Consider the following 21,530-nt stretch of genomic DNA (forward strand, 5'->3'; position numbering starts at 1 on the left):
ACCGGTGTAAATTAGGGGTTGTGTGAAGGCTCGAAGTTCAGCAAAAGTGTTCTGTGGGATAGTAAAGGTTAAAGAACCAGTGCTCTAATATCAATTCTCACTCGTTTGTCCTTGATCTGTTCCTTCTGGTGAGGCGAGATCCTTTCCGTCATCATCAACAATTCCAATCACCGTCGCTGTGTATGTTGCGCCTGGCACGAGTCCGTTGAACACGACAGAGCGTGTTTCGCCATCGGTGTCTTGGACCTGTGACACGAACTACTGTTATCGTCTTCTCGAAACCCAAGTTCTAGTTATATTTTTGCACAAATTTTCAATTTTTCAATCCAAACGATGCAAAATAAATTTTGCTAGATTCAAACCAGACGCTAAGATTATTGGAGTACAAAATTTTGGATCTGGAAAAAATAGTGGCAAATTCTCTTATTATTTACTGAAGATCTACCATGATTTGATATCCTCGATTTTGAACATCAATAACTTCGCTTTTACTGGTTGGAATTGAGACAACTGGATATGTATTATATTTTAGATACTTTTCAGCCTTAACGGACATAAGTGTACAAATTAATGGGGAGGTTCACAAAAATAGGTTTTCAAACAAAAAAAAATGAAGTTTTATGCAAGCGAACCCAAAATGTTGACTTTTTGAACATCTTTTAGCTGCAAAAATCTTTACAGGCAACATTTTGAGAAAGCACCCGATCATTTCGCGAATTCACAAGAGTTTTGTAAATCATCCGTCATAATACCACTGTTGATATACAAAGTTCTATAGAATTCTCTACTAGATGCCGGACTTAATCGGATTTGTTCCAAAAATCATTCGAACCTGCTTTTCCGCATCTTTATCAGTGCGGATCAATGTCACTTGGAATTTCTTTGCATCCGCCTGAATCCCGGTAAAATTAACTGTAGCAGACGTGAATGTTGTCTCTGTGATGTTTACAATCGGAGCAGCGAGGGATACTATAAAACAAAAACAAATTCTATATATTATCTTCTTTTACTTTTCATTCAGTGTGCATGCCTCTTCACATAGGCCAAGGGCCAAGGTGGGTGTCTGATTTCAAAGACTGCAAGGCGTTTCGACACCTTCCTATCTTTTCATTGTATATATTGTATCGTATTTGTGCAGTATGGAACTGATAAAAATTGTTAATAAACCGAACCCAAGAGACTATTTGGCTTACGGAACTTCAAAATACATTATAATGATATTTTCATAATAAAATATGTTAAATCCAATGCATTTTAAGGGTAAATCGTCAGGAAATGAGGTTTGAATAATACCAGGCCATAAATTTTTTAATGGCATACACTTTATGAATGCAAAAAATTATCGCCACGAGAGATTTTGCGTCTTCGGAAGAGGCCATTCATTTTTTCATTGGTGTGCCTCAGAATCAATTTTTATCAAAATGCGGCAACCTGGTTTATGTCAAGAGAAGGAGTTCGTGTATAGGCTACCTAAAAATAGTCATGAGATTTAACCATCTGTTCGTCTCGATTATCCGAATTTTCATGCCGCAGGAGTCATATTTGGAGATAAAATTGTTGAAAAGGTAGGTATACAATGTGATTTTCAATTTTCTACTAGCCCCATGGATCAGTGCCTCCCAGGGTTGTAATCAAGTCACAAGGTTAGCAGCCACGATATAGCCTATAATTTGCATACACAAATAAAAACAAGTCAAGTCACACTAACATGTCGTTCCGGCAGCTGATCCCACAGGAGATGGCAGGAGTTCTTCGCCATCCATTACAAAACCGGTCACATCGACTGTATATCTTTTCCCAGGCTTGAGACCTGTAAATTTATATGAGTGCGTGTCGCCGTCGGTGTGGATCATCTAAATTCAAGGAGATACATTATTATTAATATATTATGATCGGAGCCTGAATGATAATATTGAGTTTATCAAAAACATCAGTGCCGTTAGTAGGGACTCATAACTGTAGCCTATAACTGCTAGACTTGGAGTATTGATAAATTTCTTGTAGCTTGCAGGCATACAGATGCAACCTTATTTCATGTCAAATAGGGTTGTTCAAAAATAACTTTTTTTCTGGATTTCTAGGACTCCCTGTTCAAATTGTTGAGTTGCCTTAAGAAAAGCGCTGCACACCAAACTTGGCTTGATTCCAACTGGTAGATGTGAACGCACAGGAGTTTGAAAATTGTTCTCTTAAAGGGGCACTGCAATCTAAAAATGATGTGGTCTGAAATTGAAGGGCAAAACGAAGAAAAAATTTTGGCCGCAGCCGTTTTCTTCAGAACGCCGCCGTAACGGAGCTGTAATGTATTGAAAGTTCCAAAGATGCATCACTCTCCAGCAGTCACACAGAGATCGAACTTTGTATAGTTGTCAGCCGATGTTATGAAGGAAATAGAATACACTAGGCCCGATTTTGACATAAATCTCCTGACTGGACATCTTCCGTTGAACGCGGTATCTAAACCACCTTGGCATGCACGACATATTTCCTTCATGACATCGGCGGACAACTATATAAAGTTCGATCTCTGCGTGACTGCTGGAGCGTGATGCATCTGTGGAAATTTCACTTCATTACAGCCCCATTACAGTGACGTTCTGAAGAGAACGGCTGTGGCCAAAATTTTTCTTTCGTGCCCCTTTAATAGTCCAGCAAGTTCCTTCAATTAAAAATAAGACAAACGGAACTAAAACGCTTTGAACTCAAAAGAACGACAAAATTAGGCTCTGCTCTGACTGATTATTTTGGATAACGCGGGGGCATAGAAAGCACATCCAAAAGTCATGGATTTAAAGCAGTGTTTCCCAAACTGTGCATAAGCTCTCCCTGCAGGCATTAGGAACCAATAAGGGGCAACCGGCTAGAAACTGGGCGATTAGGGGAAGTTGCACTGCAGAAAACTGTTTGGAAAATCAGTATATTATTAGCTTTATTTGAGCACTAAAAAGATATATCAATAGATGGTCGTACAAGGCGCATTCAATTTAAATTCAATTCAAATTCAATCAAAACAACATTTGATACGGAAGTCCAATGCTGTGCAACAATGAGTTTTTAATTATCATTGGTTGCAATTCAGTGTGAATTCTTCATGAGTAGGGTGTGTGTCTTTTTAACCTCCCCGAAGAGACTGGCTCTGCAAATCTCTGGGGTTAGTGTGAGCCCCGGTTGAGAGCCACTGGCATAGTGCAACTGTAGTTTAGTACATTACGCCCATAGGAGAACCTGGAGCTTGATAGCATTATGGAAGTGAGAGCCATTGAATTGAATAAACAACTATGATATCAGACTCAAGCAAATTGACTAAGCAAGTGTGAAAACTACAAACAGAAAGGAAACAATAATTATATATCACCTCAGTCTTGTCATTAACGGCACCACCCACAGGTTTCAGAAACACACTGAATTCAGCAGGGTCGTCCACTCCAATACCGGTCCATTCGACGGTAGCAGTTGTGAAAGTAGTCCTTATAACGTCAACATCCGGAGCGATCAGATTGACTGAAACACAGCAGTGGACTTGGTCAGTAACAAAGTGCAATCGGCTGCGGTTGATATGTCACTTTGATTCCGCTTATATTTGGCCAAATAAAGTGGAAAATCAATTTATCGCTTCATGGTCTTGCGTTAAGGCGGACAAGGCTTTAAAACTGCATTACTGTTGTATAGCAATTGAAAATCAGGCTTGGATTGCTCTATATCGCAGTAATTGGCACTGATCGCATAAAACGAAAGGGGGATGGGTTATAGGGGTTTGGGGGCCGAAATCTTCCCCATTTCAAGCTTGTACTGATGTATAGTTTGAAATATGATCCTATTCCGATGAAATACAAATTATTTGGACGTTCCAGAATTTGATCTAGTTAGATTTAGCTATTATTTAGATCAGGGGTGGCCAACCTTTTTGCTATTCATGGTCGAATTTCGATTACTTATGTAGCCTAAGGCCGCATTCCAGGGTATATTCCTAATGAACTAGCTGGACGCCAAATAAACATGTTAAGCCGTCCATGTCCATTTCCAGTGAACTTTGGACTAACCTGTTTATACACATCGGCTTACTACACGCATCAAAATTGCAAGTGATCATGTTATCACAGACAAGATAGCGTAATGGTGAAGCTTCTGGCTTCTTGATTGGTAGGACATGGGTTCGATCCCCGACCAGGTCAGACGATAGACCTGATTAGTAACACTGGTATCCATAACTTCCGCGCTTGGCGCTCATGCAATAATGGGATAGCATGACGGGGTGGTGCCGTGCAAGACTTAGAAAGCCTTACAAGGTTATATCTGCACCTTCCTTGTCCAGCAGCATATGCACATCCGGCACTCATGGTATGCATATGCAGCACAGATCGTTTGTATGTATATCACAAGTCGGTGCATATGCCGCAAAAACATCAAAGACAAAAATAAACTACGTTCTTTCCTTTCTTTATGGATAGGTACTGTAATTAGCTTATTTTATCATCAAAATTAGTAGTTTCACACATTAGGCTACTATCAAATATTTATCCTTTCTCAGCCCATGTGATCAGATTCAGTGGTAGAATTGATGAAGTTCGAAAATATAGGGCAAGTTATAAATGACGATGCATCTTCGGGTGGGCCCATTGCTATTAGTCTCATTTGTTGCGTTCTGTTATTTCTTGACCACCTTTCAGGATTGCCGGTATCGTGGAAAGAACACCACACAACAGAACATCGGTATCCCGATTCACGCCAAACAACGACGTGTGTTTTCCAGTTGTTCGGAAACTAAATCTTTTTTGATATGCATAACTAGAACTAGAACTAGAACAAATGACTTTTCGAAATCCGCAATCAAATCTGGAGTACTCAAAAACTACAATGACTCAGAAAAACAGCAGTTAAATATACAAGTCTGCCTCTGTAATTACTAAGCATGTGGTTCTCAACCGGGGGTCCGCGAAGCATTTTCAGGGGGTCCGCGAGACCGCGAAATTTGCAAAATGGTGGAAACCTATTTCTTTATAATTTGGAAAAACACGAGGCAGTTTGACTTTATTGCTTTTAAAACTTCATGACTCACATAACTAGAATGGCCGTCTGAGATCAAATAACCTACAGTGCAAACTCAATTTAATTGCCAAGAGCCTACTAATACAAACATATTGCTGTTTAGAGATGTTTTGTGGGGGTTTGTGGAAGATATAGGACGTTGGAGTAGTAAGGTCCTCAGGGCGACTTCGAAGTATTTGCAACCATTCACATTCTTCTGTGACAGTGGTTCTCAAACTAGGATGAGGTGAAACCATCTGAAGGAGGGCACAAAGCCGCAGTGAACGGAAAATTTTTTTCCCGCTTCGCACAATTTACATACCATTATTAGTTGTTGCTATGCATATAACTTTGAATTTCATATTTGACAATTCTCTCTTCTACAGCCATAACCTTCCATGCCATCAAATTATCCGTTGGGATTGTTAGCATTCTGATTGCTTTATCGCTAGCATAATGTCGATATTTGCACAAGACAGATAACGGTTAGTCGAAAATCGAGATAAATTTGATCTAAACCTTGGGGGTCCGCGGAGAAAAGAAGTTTGAGAACCACTGCACTAAGCAAACCGAATTCTCAAGTAAGATTCAAGCTATCGAAAATATTCAATTGTGATTTTACCAGGGTTGTACCCAATTCACAAGGATTCAAGTCACAAGCCAATCTCACCTTCATAGTTTTGACTCGAGTCAAGTCGAGTCATTTTCAATTCACCACCGAGTCAAGTCCGAGTCCAAGTTAGCTAGTGGAGGGTCTACTCCGAGTCACAGTGTTTTGACTCGAGTCCGAGTCCAAGTCATTATGCTCACTGTTCTGTTTTCAGTTCAATCCGGTTTATTGCACTTTTTTCAACTCTGTTCGAGTCATATAGAATGGCCTGCATTCATAATACCGCAATTTTCCTCAGTCTCAAACAGTGTCAGGACTGATAGAAGATTTACCAATCATGTGGTGACTTAGCTATTCTTCGAAGTTACAATGAAATGTCTGTCTTTGCCGTCCTAGTCTTGAGTCACATGATTTGGTTCGAGTCATGCACAATGACTTGAGTAAAAGTCGATTCAATACAGAAATTGACTCGAGTGAAAGTCGAGTCATTTTACGCATTTGAAAAAATGACTCAAGTCAAGCCGAGTCACCAAAAAATCGAGACTCGAGTCATTGCAACCATGGATTATACTGACTTGTTCACGTGCACTTACGTGTTGTTCCATTCGCAAATCCCTGAGGCGACGCTAAATCCCCGACAAAACCTGCAACCGCTGCCGTGTACTTTGCTCCAGGTGTCAGCCCAGTGAATACCGTGCTGTGACTCGATCCGTCAGTGGTAATGAACTAGGAATAATACATACCTATGATCCATCGCTAATACAAGGCTCAAAATGCATATAGCAGTACACAGTTGGTCAAGGGAGTCATTGAGCAGTCGAGTGCTAGTAAAAGTGACTTCATTAATGTCAAGTCAAGTATAAATACAAATAGCAATTTCCAGGTAATAAGAGACTCATATTGAAATGATACCGAATATTTTTGGCTGACACTCGTCAGGGGTAATCCTCAGCAACTAGTAGAGAATTGGAAAGAACATTGTATATCAACAATCGTATCACAAAATATGAAGTCACCGGCATTACGTTTCAAATAATTAAAGCAGAGAGAGCGCTTAACCCCAATGTACCATTTTTAAATGGTTCACAAACTTCTTTTGGCGCTGACTTGGTTGGCACATTTTGATAAAAGTCGACTCCAAAGCACCCAAATGAAAGTGTGAATAGCCTCTCCCGATTGTTGATATAGCCTACAATGTTCTTTCCAATTCTCTACTAGTTGCTGACGATTACCCCTGACGATTGTCAGCCGAAAATATTCGGGTTCATTTCAGTATGAATATACTATGCAATTGTATATTGAAGTTCTGTACCTCCAAGAAGCTGTGCAAAATCTGTTGAGTAAAGGTGAAGGTAGTCTTAAAGCACAAAAACCTGTACAAGTAGTGCAAGTAGATAAAAACTACCTGAGTGCTCCGAGAAAATAGATGTAATTACTGAAAACCTGTATATAGGAGAGTTTTACATATGACGTCCAATTACTTATTTAACATTTGTAATTCACGATGTCAAAAATCGCTACCGATTTTCAATTTGAATCGATGGTATTTGAATATACTCCTAGAGGCAGCCTACATAATTTTAATATACAATTGAATGAGATATTCATATAGAAAGAAATCCGAATATATTTCGCTGACACTCATCAGGGGTAAACGTCCGCAAGTGGTAGGGAATTCGAAAGAACTTTATATATCAACAGTCGTATCACAAAATACGACATCACAGGGATAAAAATTCGAACCTTTTCTTCATCCGCATGCCCTTCATCAACTCGGCTCAAAGTAACTTCAAACTTATCTGCGGGAGAACCAATTCCCGTCCAGTCGACTTTTGCAGTAACAAATGAAGTCTCTGGTATCGTAACCACCGGTGCGGTAATAGCCACTGAAATATATTAGGCAGATGTTAGCGATTCTCTCAAAAATTACACAGACTAAAGCCCGACATTATCTGGTGTAGTACTAGGCAGGTATTTATATCGGCGTATCGGGTCAATTAGTTTTTTAGAACAGTGTTTTGTGTCAACAGTTCACCAAATACATATCTAATTTTTATATCTCAATTGCAAAATGCAAGAGTTAAGACGCTTGTTCATAAATTAGAGAAATGAAGCATCAAATTTTAAATTCAGTAAGACATATTGTGGAAAGTATTTTCATTGATTTTGTGGCATGTCTAATATAGAGTCAACGGTTCACTTTGGACATAGCCTACGTAACAATTCTGTAAGTGTTGTACAGAACTGTTAATAGCACCCTTCAACTCATTAAAGAGCAGTATTATGTGAAGCTGAGAAGAATTTCCAAACAAAATCTGCTACATTCCGGCAGTACGACACATTTTGCAGTATAATACAGGCTAGAAAACAGCAACGTTGCATTTCATTCGAAGGAAGCCCTACGATCGAAAGATGGATCTTTATTTTGAGTTGCATACCTTCTTCGTGATTACATTTTCGAGTTGATGCCAGTTTTTAAGGTTCACCGGTGCGCAAATTTCATAAAAAGTGATTAAGAACCACTGCATTACAGCAAAAATGGAAGGGCGTTATATATATTTTCCTTGATGCTTTGCGGCATATACACCGACTCATGATGTACACACACACGATCTGTGCATGTGCATACCATGAGTGCATGATGTGCATATGCCGCTGGACAAGGAAGGTGCATATATAGCCTTGCAAGGCTTGCACCCCCCCTCCATGCTATCCCGGGAATGCTAAGCGGGAAGCGGGGAAGTCATGGATACCAGTGCTACTAATTAGGTCTTTGGTCCGACCCGGCCAGGGACCGATCCCAAGACCTACTGATCAAGAAGCTATCTTGTCGGAAAGCATTTTATAGAAGAGTGATTACAATTCTTATGGATAAGACATTATGCAATGTGTCTAGAAAGGCGTGTGAAGTAAAGTTCTACTTACAAGTAGTTTCGGATGCTGTGTTGGAAGAATTGTAGAGTCCTCCTTTGTCAAGCACTGTGCCTGTGACTTCGACGTGGTAGAGAGTGTCTGGTGATAAGTTTGTGAATGTCTTGGAAAGGACATCGCCGTCTGTTTCAATGATCTGATGACAAATACACAGATATTTTTAGCTGTATTCTCCAGCGTGTTAACTTCATTTCAAAATTTAAAGCAGTGGATAAGACTGTTCATAAATGCTGCTCAGTTGATGTGTTGATATTAGGGAGTGGGAAAGTGACGGTTAATTACCAAAATTAATATTCATTTGCCATCATATTTCCAGAAAACGTTAAAAATGATAGATTTTGAATTCTTTGCAAACCCCTATCCTCGTTTTTCTATCAAGACATTAAAATGTATTTGGGATACCACAAAGCTTATTGTCTTGCTCGCTGCCTTCCGAGCAACTCGATGTAATAGCCTTGTTTTTGAGTGAAGCTTACAGTTCCTCTGAAATTCGCCCTTCCTTGACTGAGTGTATGCATTCGTGTGTTTTTCGTAACACCGACTGCAAACCTTCTATGAATTTCAGTTTTCGACTTTCTTTTTTGACAGGCTCGTTCATCCTTCATGGCCGCATGGGTAATGATGACTCATAGTAATGACGGACACAGATTGACTTTTTTATGAACTTGGAATTTGATAGCGTATCAAGTAGCAATTTGAAGCACAGACCGTGTAATGCGTAATGTGACAATACCAACAAAGAAGGTTTGGTGACTTCTAGTGACTTTAATTGTTTGGGCTGCGCAATCGCTGCACATTAATGAACAGGCTTGAAAGTAAACAAAGTTTCGGCTTATTTTGAGCAGTTTATGGTTTTAGTCCACGTAGCAACATTAAAATACAGGCTTTATGATTCGAATTATAAGCATCTTTCCGCGGGCAACTGGGAACAGCTCCGCAGGCCGCACTTTGCCCAGGTTTGTAATGGAGGGTTGAGTCCAGGGTTGTAACCAAGTCACAAGGCACCGAGTCACAAGTCAATCTCACTTTTATAGTTTTGACTCGAGTCAAGTCGAGTCATTTTCAATTCACCACCGAGTCAAGTCCGAGTCCAAGTCAGCGAAAAGAGGGTCGAGTCCGAGTCACAGTATTATGACTCGAGTCGAGTCCAAGTCATTGTGTTGGCTGCTCAGATTCTTGTAAAAGTCATGTTGAAATCCCACTTTTATAACTCTATTTGGTGGTATCGAATGGTTTGATGTTATAATATGCGAATTTTCCTCACTTTCAGCAGTTACTGGTCGCATTTTCAAGTACCAGTACCAACAGACGAAATCCCAATAGTGTGTTGGCTTTGGAATTACAATAAACTGTCGGTCTTGGCCGTCTGAGTCTCGAGTCAATGACTTGGCTCGAGTCATGCGCAATGACTCGAGTCCAAGTCGAGTCAATACACAGATTGACTCGAGTCGAGTCATTTCCATATTTTGGAAAAATGACTCGAGTCAAATCGAGTCATCTAAAAATCGTGACTCGAGTCGGACTCGAGTCATTACAACCCTGGTTGAGTTCGAGTCATAGTAGTTGAGTCCGAGTCAAAGTCATTATGTTCACTGTTCAGTTTTCAGCTTTCAGTCTTTACCGATTGGCACCGGCGGGTTTTTCTGATAAATTTTGCTTCACTTTTCAAAACTGTAAATCACGACCTCAATGGGATGCGTAACCATTAACCAACAAGTAATATATCGTTGGATGCAGAAAAACAACGCCAAACCAACTACGACACGAAGCAAGATGAGAGCAGGTCGACCAACCGTGTATATAATCAAGAAGACGAGGAAGCCTTGTTGTAAAAATGTATATGTTTTGGTTACTTCCTTATCGAGTCCACAACGTATAGCTGGTGCGAATAAGTATGTGCTATTCACGGCGAAAAAGATAACATCTATCAAACAAGCCATGAGGACCGCTTTTGCTCAACTTATTATAGATCGATACTATCAAAACAGTGTAGAGCGTTTCACCATAAATTGCAGTCTGATGCATGCTAGCATGCCGGTAAGCCACAGTACCTGTTCTTTATCGGGATTGGACGATGATCCACTATACAAACGCACATTGAAATTTGTAATAGGGCCGGTCACCTCCCAAGACCAGTTGGCGTGCAGCGTTGTGAGGCTGGTGCGGGGAATAGTGACTTGAGGACGTGGTAGCGGTACTGAATATCAAACGGAAAGCATTAGGACACTCATCTTGAAACAAAGAAACAACTATCACAATAATTCTGTAGAAATTGTTTGGTGAATATGAAAGAAAAAAATGAAATAAGACCAAGGTCGCATTGAGAAAGTGCCAACATTGCATATTAACAATCGATTATTCAAATTTTCATTATTCTAAGAGACTCTGGGTGGTACAGAACTTCAAAATACAGTTGAGCTATATCTTTATAATGAAATAACCCCCATATTTTAGGGAGGCACTCTTCATTGCATATCAACAATCTAATATTCAAATTTTCATGCCTGTGAGCTGTGACGTCATATTTGGTGATACAATTGTTGACATACAATATTCGTTTCAATCTTCCACATGTTGCTGACAATTGCCCCCTAACGAGTGTCAGCCGGATATATTGGGGTTTATTGTAATGTAAATATTTCAAACAATTGTCTATCTCATCTCATGACAAGAAAAGGTAGATGTGGTATGATGTCTCACAAGTTGTGTCTGAATCGCGACCCTTCGGCGATCCAATATCACGATCTCCGTCGGAAACGAAACCAGTCACTGTGGCTGTGTAGTCAGTCTCAGGATCAAGCTGACGAAACACAGTCGATCGCGCATCGCCGTCAAGAGTAACGGTCTGAAAATATCAACCACAGCAACGCCATTAAGCTGTGCTAAGACGCAATTAGTAACGAAGTACTGTGCAATATGATATGCTTGGAAGATCGTTTGTCGCTTATACAAACTCACCACTGCCTTATTAGGATTGATGCCGCCAGTTGGCGCTATGTGAACTACAAATTTGTCAGCCTCTGTCCCAATATCACCCCACGTTACAGTAGCGCTGCCGATGGTGGTTTCCGTGATTGCAACTTCTGGAGCAGTTAGAGATGCTGGAATGCAGAATATTAAACTAATAAAAGAATTTATTATGTTAGCTGTTGGTTGTCACATGCAATAAAGATGTTGAAAACAACTTCTGTTATTTTCTATATTACTTGTTGGGGTACCTAAAAACGTTTCGCATCAATTCTGGCTCGATTCCAACCAGTAGTGGCGAAATAGTATTTATGGTGACAAGTTCTTCAATCAATTATTTATTATTATAGATACCCATCGTAAATACTATGAACTTAAATCTTAAATTTTGAACGTCAATAACTTCGCTTCGACCGGTCAAGAATTGATCCAAATTTGTTGTACATCGCTTTTTTTTTCAGACAACCTAACAATTTCATTGGCTAGCCATTAGCTAGGTTTTGATAAAACTTTTAGATTTACTTTTAATATATGGATCCTAAAGTTTCTACAAGAACTTCGCTTCCACTGGTTGGAATTGAGCAAAAATTGGTGTGAAGCGTCTTTTTAAGTATCCTGACAATTTTATCAAGTAGCGAGTAAAATTTGAGAAATTATTTTATTTTTTTGTCGTCCCTTGTGTGCAAATTAGCATCAATGAACAATTGAACATCTTTAATAACTACCATGTAGTACTAGCTAACCTGTACTAGCTGGACCTGTACTAGGTAGCAGGGATGGTGTGAACGTGAGGTTCACGTTCGCGTTCTGTGTTTTAACGTCAGAAATTCAGAGGCTCACGTTTGTTTTGGGGTATTCATGGTGTTTGTCGACTACTATGGTCATTTATACCACGCCGATATTCTTCTTATTTTCCATAATTGCCGACTTATAGCACGGCCAACCTCTAGGCTTTTGTAAGACCACGCTGACGCGGATGAGGTGACGAGGAGGGGCCTAGGTAAACCTCCAACACTTAGATATCGGAATTCGGAAGTCGACCTCGGTCGGACTCGAACCCGCACCCATTGGTGTTGCAGCCGCGGATTATACCACTGCGCTATCTCGCCTTGGTAGGTTCTGCACTGTGAACCTTTTTCAGATATTACAATTCTCACTTCAATATAACATCTTTGGTGGAAATTAATTGGATTTTACAACTACGGGCCACTCTATGCATAGCGCTGGCAGCATAAAAAGTCAACACAAATCGAGATTGCACCTTGACAATCTCAAAAATTTTACTTGCTTTGTTACAAAAGTTAGCTCGAAATATCCAGCTTTCCGTTTGTGAATATTTAGTGATCTTGACCCGCAATCACACAATATCAAGAGCGAAATACATTTACATGTAGGTAGTCAGCGAATGATGCCAACCAATCAATGAAATTGATATCGTTATCTGATGTAAAAAATCTAGCAGGCTTACAGGGTAAATCTTAACTTCATATGTTTATTGTATCATAAAAAACAAATTTCTGCGATTGGGGTGGCTACTACTGCTGTATAACTTGTTAATGGAGTAATATCGGTAGCAAGTATAGAAACCCGTTTTACACTCTGCTCAATATCAACGTAGCAATACTTCGATGCCGAATACATTGCGTAAGCTTATATTCCCTTGCAAATCCTCATCAAAATTGTTGGCGAAACGACGGAAGATATTGATTTTATGGAAATATTATATCATTTGATTGCCGTAGCTTATACATTTGGCGAAGTTTAAAACGTCAATATATACTTCAGCATTGTGGCATTAGGTTATGTGGTCCGAGTCGTCGCTAGGTATCGTGTACATTATAGGCTGCCACTTCACTGAAATGCAGGTTGGAATTAGCAATATGCCGTCACATGAAGTCATGAGGTTCACGTTCGCGTTCACACAGAACCTTTCAAGGGTTCGCACCATCCCTACTAGCTACCAATCTAGTTTGTTGAGAGTTGTCCAACGACTGTATTTTAAGTACCCCGGGTAGTTCCAGTTCTAGTCGCATATTTTGAATACAATTTAGTCATAGAATAATGTCGCCGTGTGGCATTAATCTCAATACCGGTGTTCTGTTGCGTGCTGTTTCACAGCCATTGCTAACTCAGAGTCATCACTACTAACGGTGGCATAGCCAGGGGGTGGGTTTCGAACCAAATTGGAACCACGCCCATTTGAAACTTGAAAATGTCTCCGTTTGAAATGCCGCTTCCATCTCTAATATTTCTTAGCTCATTGGCAATTCAGCAAAATTGATGTTGTCAGATATTGGGTAGTTGTGATTTAGTTATTTAATTTAAAGAGCTTCTTGGAGGTACAGAACTTCAATATACAATTGAATAGTATATTCATATTAAAATGAACCCGAATATTTTCGGCTGACACTCGTCAGGGGTAATTGTCAGCAACTAGTAGAGAAATGGAAAGAACATTGTATATCAACAATCGTATCACAAAATATGACGTCACCAGCATGAAATTTCGTGAATGAGAGAGCGTTCAATGTACTATTTTTAGGTGGTACACGAACTCCTTTTGTTGACAGAGTTTTGGTTGGTGTATTTTGATAAAAGTCGACTCCAAGGCACACAAATGGAATTGTGAACGGCCTCGCCCAACGATTCGAAATCGGTCGTCTCGATAATTATTCGCACAAATCGGATTGTTTAACAGATGTTTGCCGATGGCAGAATTAATGGCCTTTGATCAATCAGCATCAATCTTAAGCGGATGAGTTAAGGGTGAGCTTTTCACTGAGCGTGAAGCACGTGTTCTGATGAATCTGGGGACATGTTGGTTTATGCGTTCCTGCAGACGTTTTGACGTTCTTCCCACGTAGCCACAATCACAGTGGCACTTATATTCGTACACTACATAACTTTGTTGAAGTGCAGGGAGAGCGTCTTTGCGTGTTGAAGGGAGCAGTTGTGCTGTTGTAAAAATCACATTGGTTTTGACTGTGTCGTAACACTTACTGACCGCAGAAATCAATTGTTTTTCAAAGCGGGTGGAAATGGGGCCAATCCAAGGTAGATGGATATAAACATCTTTTACTGTTCGTTCGGTGGGCTCTGTTGGTTTTTCTGCGTTGAATTGCGTTAATTGCCGCTCTATGCCGCGGCTGATGACGTGTTCAGGGTAACCGGTATCCAGTAAGATTTTTCGGATGTTGTCTTACTAGATAACGGTTACCCTGAACACGTCATCACTGATGACTCATCAGCCGCGGCATAGAGCGGAAATTAACGCAATTCAACACAGAAAAACCAACAGAGCCCACCGAACGAACAGTAAAAGATGTTTATATCCATCTACCTTGGATTGGCCCCATTTCCACCCGCTTTGAAAAACAATTGATTTCTGCGGTCAGTAAGTGTTACGACACAGTCAAAACCAATGTGATTTTTACAACAGCACAACTGCTCCCTTCAACACGCAAAGACGCTCTCCCTGCACTTCAACAAAGTTATGTAGTGTACAAATATAAGTGCCACTGTGATTGTGGCTACGTGGGAAGAACGTCAAAACGTCTGCTGGAACGCATAAACCAACATGTCCCCAGATTCATCAGAACACGTGCTTCACGCTCAGTGAAAAGCTCACTCTTAACTCATCCACTTAAGATTGATGCTGATCGATCAAAGGCCATTAATTCTGCCATCGGCAAACATCTGTTAAATAATCCGATTTGTGCGAATAATTATCGAGACGACCGATTTCGAATCGTTGGGCGAGGCCGTTCACAATTCCATTTGTGTGCCTTGGAGTCGACTTTTATCAAAATACACCAACCAAAACTCTGTCAACAAAAGGAGTTCGTGTACCACCTAAAAATAGTACATTGAACGCTCTCTCATTCACGAAATTTCATGCTGGTGACGTCATATTTTGTGATACGATTGTTGATATACAATGTTCTTTCCATTTCTCTACTAGTTGCTGACGATTACCCCTGACGAGTGTCAGCCGAAAATATTTGGGTTCATTTCAATATGAATATACTATTCAATTATTTAATTTAGGGTTTTTGAAGATCGGCAATTCTAATTCTAGTCGCGAGTTTCAAAAAGTGAGTAGTGAGCTGCTAGTTCTAGTTCTAGTTTTATTCGCGGGTTTCAAGAATCCAGTAGTTTGTATAATACGGTTGTTTAAAAAAAACTATTTTTCAGATATTTTGAGGCTATTGGCTAAAATATTAGATATTACTTACAAATAGTTCCTGTCGCATTTCCTACTGGCGAGAGTAATTCTTCTCCGTTATCGATGACGTGGCCCACCACAGTTGCAATATATGTGGTCCCGGGCAACAGGTCCGAGAATGTGGTAGATTGTGTAGTACCAGGCACAGACACAACCTACAACAAGAATTTTCATTTTATATTTAACAAAGTCTGGTAAAAAAAGCTACTGTGCAAGTAGTACTAGAGTATAAATTACACTTTGAAAGAAATATCGGTTCCAGTCGTTAGAGTTCTGAAACTGGAGGGCACGTCCCCTTGGGAGGCGAGAAGGAATCTGAAGGTGGGCACGAAGTCGCCTGAGCGAAATGCAATTAATGAACTCGCAGTGAGTCTAATTTGTGCTGAAACTTCCAAGTTTCAACAGCGGTAATAATCCTATATATTACAATTTTTAATGTTATAGTAGTGTCGTACTATGTATACACCGATGTTAGATTGCGACTGATAATGGATCTTGCACCGATCAAAAGATGTTTTCTAATTAGGATTAGCTGGTGAATGCGTGTAAGTGTTAGCTGATGCTTTTATGGTTTGTCGGTCAATAATATTTGCCTATAAGGTCATATCATATGCCATGTATGATGTATTATATGCCTTTTGAATTTAAGAAGCAAAGATTCACATCGAAGTGCCTTAGAACGTTGAAGTAGCCAGCTTAATTGTACTCAATTAGGACACATTTTGTAGAATTCCACTCTTTACCGGCTGGCATCGGCATATTTTACGAAAAATCTAGATTAGCTTTTCAAAACTGTAAAACACGATGCGAAACCAACAAGTAATTGGGTTCAGAATGTCAGTGCCTAACCAACTACACCACGAAGATAGACGAGAGCATGTCAACCGAGCGTGTATATAATCAAGGAGACGAGATAACCTTGTAGTAAAAATGTACAATGTACAATTTGTACATGTTTTGGTTACTACCTTACGGAGTCCACAACGTATACCTAGTGCTAATGAATACGTGCTATTCACTGCGACAGAGATATCATCTTTCAAACAAGCCATGAGTGACCGCTTTTGCTCAACTATTTTGATTGGTACTATCAATACATGGTAGAGCGTTTCACCATAAATACGCATAAATACTCGTTCAAACTGCGTATTTATGGTAAAACGCTCTACCAAGTAAAGGCAGATATACCTAGTTTGAAACAATTTGTGGAAAATAACCTGAGCCAGCATGACGGGAGTAAATGGCAATCTAAATGGTTTTACATGAATTATAATGAACCACGGCATACATGGAAACATGTTGCAAACATTGTCGGCATATATTTCGCGCATAGTGCGACGAAAAATTTTGCGATTTGACGGATTTTGTCGAATGTTAATTTGCAACGCGCCATTTTTCTTCAGCGTCCCCAAAATCGCCCCTGAACATTTCTGCTCCCTGGCGACCAGGTTAAGTGACACTGCTTGGGATCAATATAGCAAAGCATAACCAGAATATTCAAGAAAGTACCATCTCCGGTGCATCAGGATCATCTGCCTGTCTCAGTTTGACAGTGTACAATGCTGCGTCAGCACCAACTCCGTCCCAAGAAACTTCCGCAGTAGACGAGCCCGGGTCAATTTCCACATTCGGTGCCATAAGATGCACTGAAAGTAAAGTGGGGATTAAATCTCTACATAAAGGTATAATTACTCGTCACCAGCGTAGCAGTGGGTGGGAAGTAGAAACATAAATCAACGTGAAATGACAACGCTACAGAAAAAGTAGTTTTGGCATGTATTCCACGTATCAGGCCTGATAGACGAAATACCGATGTGGTGACTTTACTATTTTTCCAAGTTACAATGAAATGTTTGTCCTGGCCGTCCTAGTCTCGAGTCATGTGACTTGTTTCGAGTCATGCACAATTTTACGAATTTGAAAGAGATGACACGAGTCAAAAAATCGTGACACCAGTCGGACTCGAGTCAAGTCATGACTCAAGTCACTACAACCCTGCAAGGAAGCGTAATCTACTTGAGTACTTTGATAAAGTAGAAGGGCTTCGTTACTGAGCATCTGTGGCTCCTTTTACTTCTGCTTGAGTGGCTATGTTGAACAGGGTTGTGATGACTCGAGTCCGACTCGAGTCACGATTTTCTGATGATTCGACTTGACTTGAGTCCTTTTCTCAAAATGCAGAAATGACTCGACTTGTGTATTGACTCGACTTGAACTCGAGTCATTGCGCATGACTCAAACCAAATCATATGACTCGAGACTCAGACGGCCAAGACCGACATTTCATTGTAATTTCAAAGAATAGCAAACTAAACACACTATTGGGATTTCGTCTATTGATGCTGGTACTTGGAAATCCGACCAGAAACTGCTAAGTGTGGAAAATTAGTATATTATAAATGCGAAGCATTCGACATCACCAAACAGGGTAATAAGAAGTGGTTTTAACAAGACTGTAACTGGAAACTGAGCAGTCAACACAATGACTTGGACTCGGACTCGAGTCATAATACCATGACTCGGACTCGACCCTCTGCTCGCTGACCTGAACTCGGACTTGGTGATGAACTCGGTGGTGGATTAAAAATGACTCGACTTGACTTGAGTCAAAACTATAAAAGTGAGATTGACTTGTGACTCGGAGCCTTGTGACTTGGTTACAACCCTGATGTTGACTAAGTTGACCTACTACTTAATACTACTACGTTATTGAAGAATTGATCTCAGTCATCCAGTTGCATTACATGTAGTTCCTTCCGCAGTTCCTTCGGGTGAAGCCATCTCTTCGCCTCCATCGTCAACAAAGCCAACAACTGTCGCAGTATATTGCGTTCCCGGTTTCAGTCCTGTGAAAACTGTTGAATTGGCGTCGCCGGTCGTGTTTACAATCTGAAATAACAAAACAACATGCTGCAGTGCCCATCCTGAATCAATGGTCATTAGGGTTGTTCAAAGAGAGTGAACCAGGAATTTCGGATACCGGGGATTCACTAAAAAATGACGCATAACAATTTCTGCTCATTTTCAACCAGTAGAAGAGAAGTTATTGTAGTTGAAACTTGTGGATATGCAAAAATAGCATTGACGGTAGGAAATGCCAGCAAATTATTGATGAACAACTAAAATAAATTCGCTTCTACGGGTTGGAATTGCGTCAAATTTGTTTCGAATCATTTTAATAGACCACTCAACAATTTCGTTGACTTGACAGTAAAATTTGGTTATACACATTATCCGATGGCTTGACATTGTAATATACAAATCAGTGTTTCATAACCGGGTTAAGTCTCAGGGGTTAGGACAGTGGTTCCTAAACTTTTTCGGTTAGTGACACATTAGGAAAATTATATAACGCTTGTGGCACAATTACAAGAAAAGCTTCTTGGAGGTACAGAACTTCAGTATACAATTGAATTATATATTCATATTGAAATGAACCCGGATATCTTCTGCTGACACTTGTCAGGGGTAATCGTCAGCAACTAGTAGAGAATATGAAAGAACAATGATATCAACAATTTACAATGTTCTTTCCAATTCTCTACTAGTTGATGACGACCACCGATGACGAGTGTCAGATGAAAATATTTGGGCTCATTTCAACATGAATATATTATGTCAATCGGCTACGGCTTTTAAGTCAAAATGGAGGAATCTAGTCACAGACCCATTGAGATACAAAGGACAAAAAAAACTTCGATTGCACTTATCATGGACTAGGATTTGGAAGGATACATATAAAACTTTTAGTGAAAAAAAGCATTTCAAAAACTTGACTTTTCGTAAATCAATCAGCTGCTTTTCTTCAGTGGAACGATTGCTTGATGTATGGCTTCCAAGCGGTTCGACTACCCACCTACATTTGTTTATAGCAAATACTGAGTATCATCGTTGAAGTGTAAGCTGAATCCCAGACAATTTACTCTTGATTTGCGGCACGATTTCTAATTTATGAGTTGATTTGAAACAAAATCAAATCATCTTATCCAGACATAGACGCCCAGTTGTGATGTGGATATTGCTCTATTCATCGGCAATACCATGATTGGTTTTATGGACATGGTTATTTACCAGCCTGCTGAAGAAGTTAGACCGAATTTTATTCGCATTTGCTTGTCTGCATGACTTCTATTCTATATTATATAAAAAGACTCGCGGCACATTTGGGAATCACTGAGGAGGTAGAATAATAATAGTAAATTGAACCTAATCCATCTCATCACCTCGTTTGTTCGATTGTTATGCGCGTGATGTCATATTTGGTAGTATGATTGTTGTTAGAGTCCTTTGAATTCTCTGCTAGTTGTTGACGATTACCCCTGACGTGTGTCAGTCGAAAATATTCTGGTTTATTTCAATATGAACACAACATTCAAAACAATATGTAAGTATGTGAGCTGTGAGCATGTGAGTATATAATTACATAGAGAATATATAAAAATGTTCACCTTATCCTCTCCGTCAGAACCAGTTGGTGACAATCGAACGGAAAAGTGTGTCGCATCGTGTCCAATGTCCCTGTCCCATTCAACTGTGGCCGTGGTAAGAGTGGTCTTCGGAATTGTGACAGTCGGGGCGTGAATCGACACTGTTCAATACAATATGTGAGATCATCTCAAGTCACACAATTAGATAACACCAGACTAGCTACTGTATTATCTAGATACGCAACTAGACCTAGCACTAGAACTATTCAGAATTCGCTCACAAGAACACTAGAAGAAGAACTGATGACCTTTCAAAATCCACAACCAACTAAAACAACAAACTGGATACAATTCCAAACCAACTCATTAACCCACATCAACTACAGTAGAAGTTTCAAATTTGACGGGTTTTACGACCCGAAGCAGATTTCTAAATTTCCAAAATTCTAAATTTAGAAATCCTTTTAAAAGTTGATGCTGCATTTCCATAGTTAATGGACATCGACCCGCATTGCAACAGCAACTTTAAAATTTTGCAATTGCATAACTAGGCAGATATATTGGATTGGATATATTGACAGACCCGCACGAAAGTTGACACAGACCAGCTGTTGAGAACCACTGTATAAAAAGTGAAATACTTGAAAAATTATCAATATATTACAGGTAGTTCCGTCAGCCATTCCTTGCGGTGAAAAAAGAACAGACTCTCCCTCTTCTACAAATCCAGTCACTGTCGCTGTGTATGTTGTACCAGGAGTCAGATCGGTAAACACGACAGAATGTTCGTCTCCAGAAGTTTTCGTTGTCTATAATTGAGTAATAGATTCATATTGAAATAAACACGAATATTTTCGACCGAGGCTCGTCAGGGGTAATCGTCAGCAACTCATATAGAATTGGAAACTACTTTGTATATCAACAGTCGTATTACCAAATACCATTTCTCAATGTAAGAATTTTAAATTATACAATAACTACTGTTGGCACAACCTGGGTTGGCCGATTTCTATTAGAGTTTTAGTAAAATCATAACTCAATATAAAAGTCATAGATTTGATGCAATGAGGTGCATATAATAAGGAAGAAATATGGATTTGATAGTAATTAATCAATAATGCTACTCAACACAATATTACTGAAGCACTTATTGTTTAATCTGGAATAAAACGTGTTATGGAAGAGTCGTAGGCCTACACAGTCGCTAAAATCACAGTTATCACATGAATATGGAATACAAGTTATAAAGAGGAATCTAGAAATGGCCAAGTTTCGGTATCGGATCCAGGAGCTGTACCAATTTGCACTATTCCATTCCATCAGTCAGAAATATCGCAACGAGTTA

At 39.7% G+C, this 21,530-nt stretch overlaps 2 protein-coding genes across 2 annotated transcripts in view; one reads left to right on the forward strand and one right to left on the reverse strand.

The window, feature by feature from the left end:
* The window catches only part of LOC145449020 (peptidyl-prolyl cis-trans isomerase FKBP1A-like), a 408,653-nt gene that overhangs the window by 177,938 nt on the left and 209,185 nt on the right, over window positions 1–21,530 (forward strand). The window lies entirely within an intron of this gene.
* LOC145448995 (fibronectin-like) overlaps window positions 1–21,530 on the reverse strand; it is a 109,744-nt gene that overhangs the window by 33,575 nt on the left and 54,639 nt on the right. The window contains exons 14-28 of the mRNA XM_080327452.1: window positions 20,850–20,994; window positions 20,207–20,346; window positions 18,503–18,647; window positions 17,268–17,404; window positions 15,769–15,913; window positions 11,525–11,667; window positions 11,267–11,411; window positions 10,618–10,763; window positions 8,561–8,702; window positions 7,379–7,521; window positions 6,229–6,361; window positions 3,356–3,501; window positions 1,709–1,853; window positions 833–969; window positions 102–246 (exon numbers count right to left, since the gene is read on the reverse strand). Coding sequence (XP_080183578.1) covers window positions 102–246; window positions 833–969; window positions 1,709–1,853; window positions 3,356–3,501; window positions 6,229–6,361; window positions 7,379–7,521; window positions 8,561–8,702; window positions 10,618–10,763; window positions 11,267–11,411; window positions 11,525–11,667; window positions 15,769–15,913; window positions 17,268–17,404; window positions 18,503–18,647; window positions 20,207–20,346; window positions 20,850–20,994 — 2,137 coding nt within the window. The remainder of the gene's footprint in view (window positions 1–101; window positions 247–832; window positions 970–1,708; window positions 1,854–3,355; window positions 3,502–6,228; window positions 6,362–7,378; window positions 7,522–8,560; window positions 8,703–10,617; window positions 10,764–11,266; window positions 11,412–11,524; window positions 11,668–15,768; window positions 15,914–17,267; window positions 17,405–18,502; window positions 18,648–20,206; window positions 20,347–20,849; window positions 20,995–21,530) is intronic.

The sequence above is a fragment of the Botryllus schlosseri genome, chromosome 10 (assembly GCF_051294905.1).
Source record: "Botryllus schlosseri isolate E-star chromosome 10, Bs_hap1, whole genome shotgun sequence".
Lineage (NCBI taxonomy): Eukaryota > Metazoa > Chordata > Ascidiacea > Stolidobranchia > Styelidae > Botryllus > Botryllus schlosseri.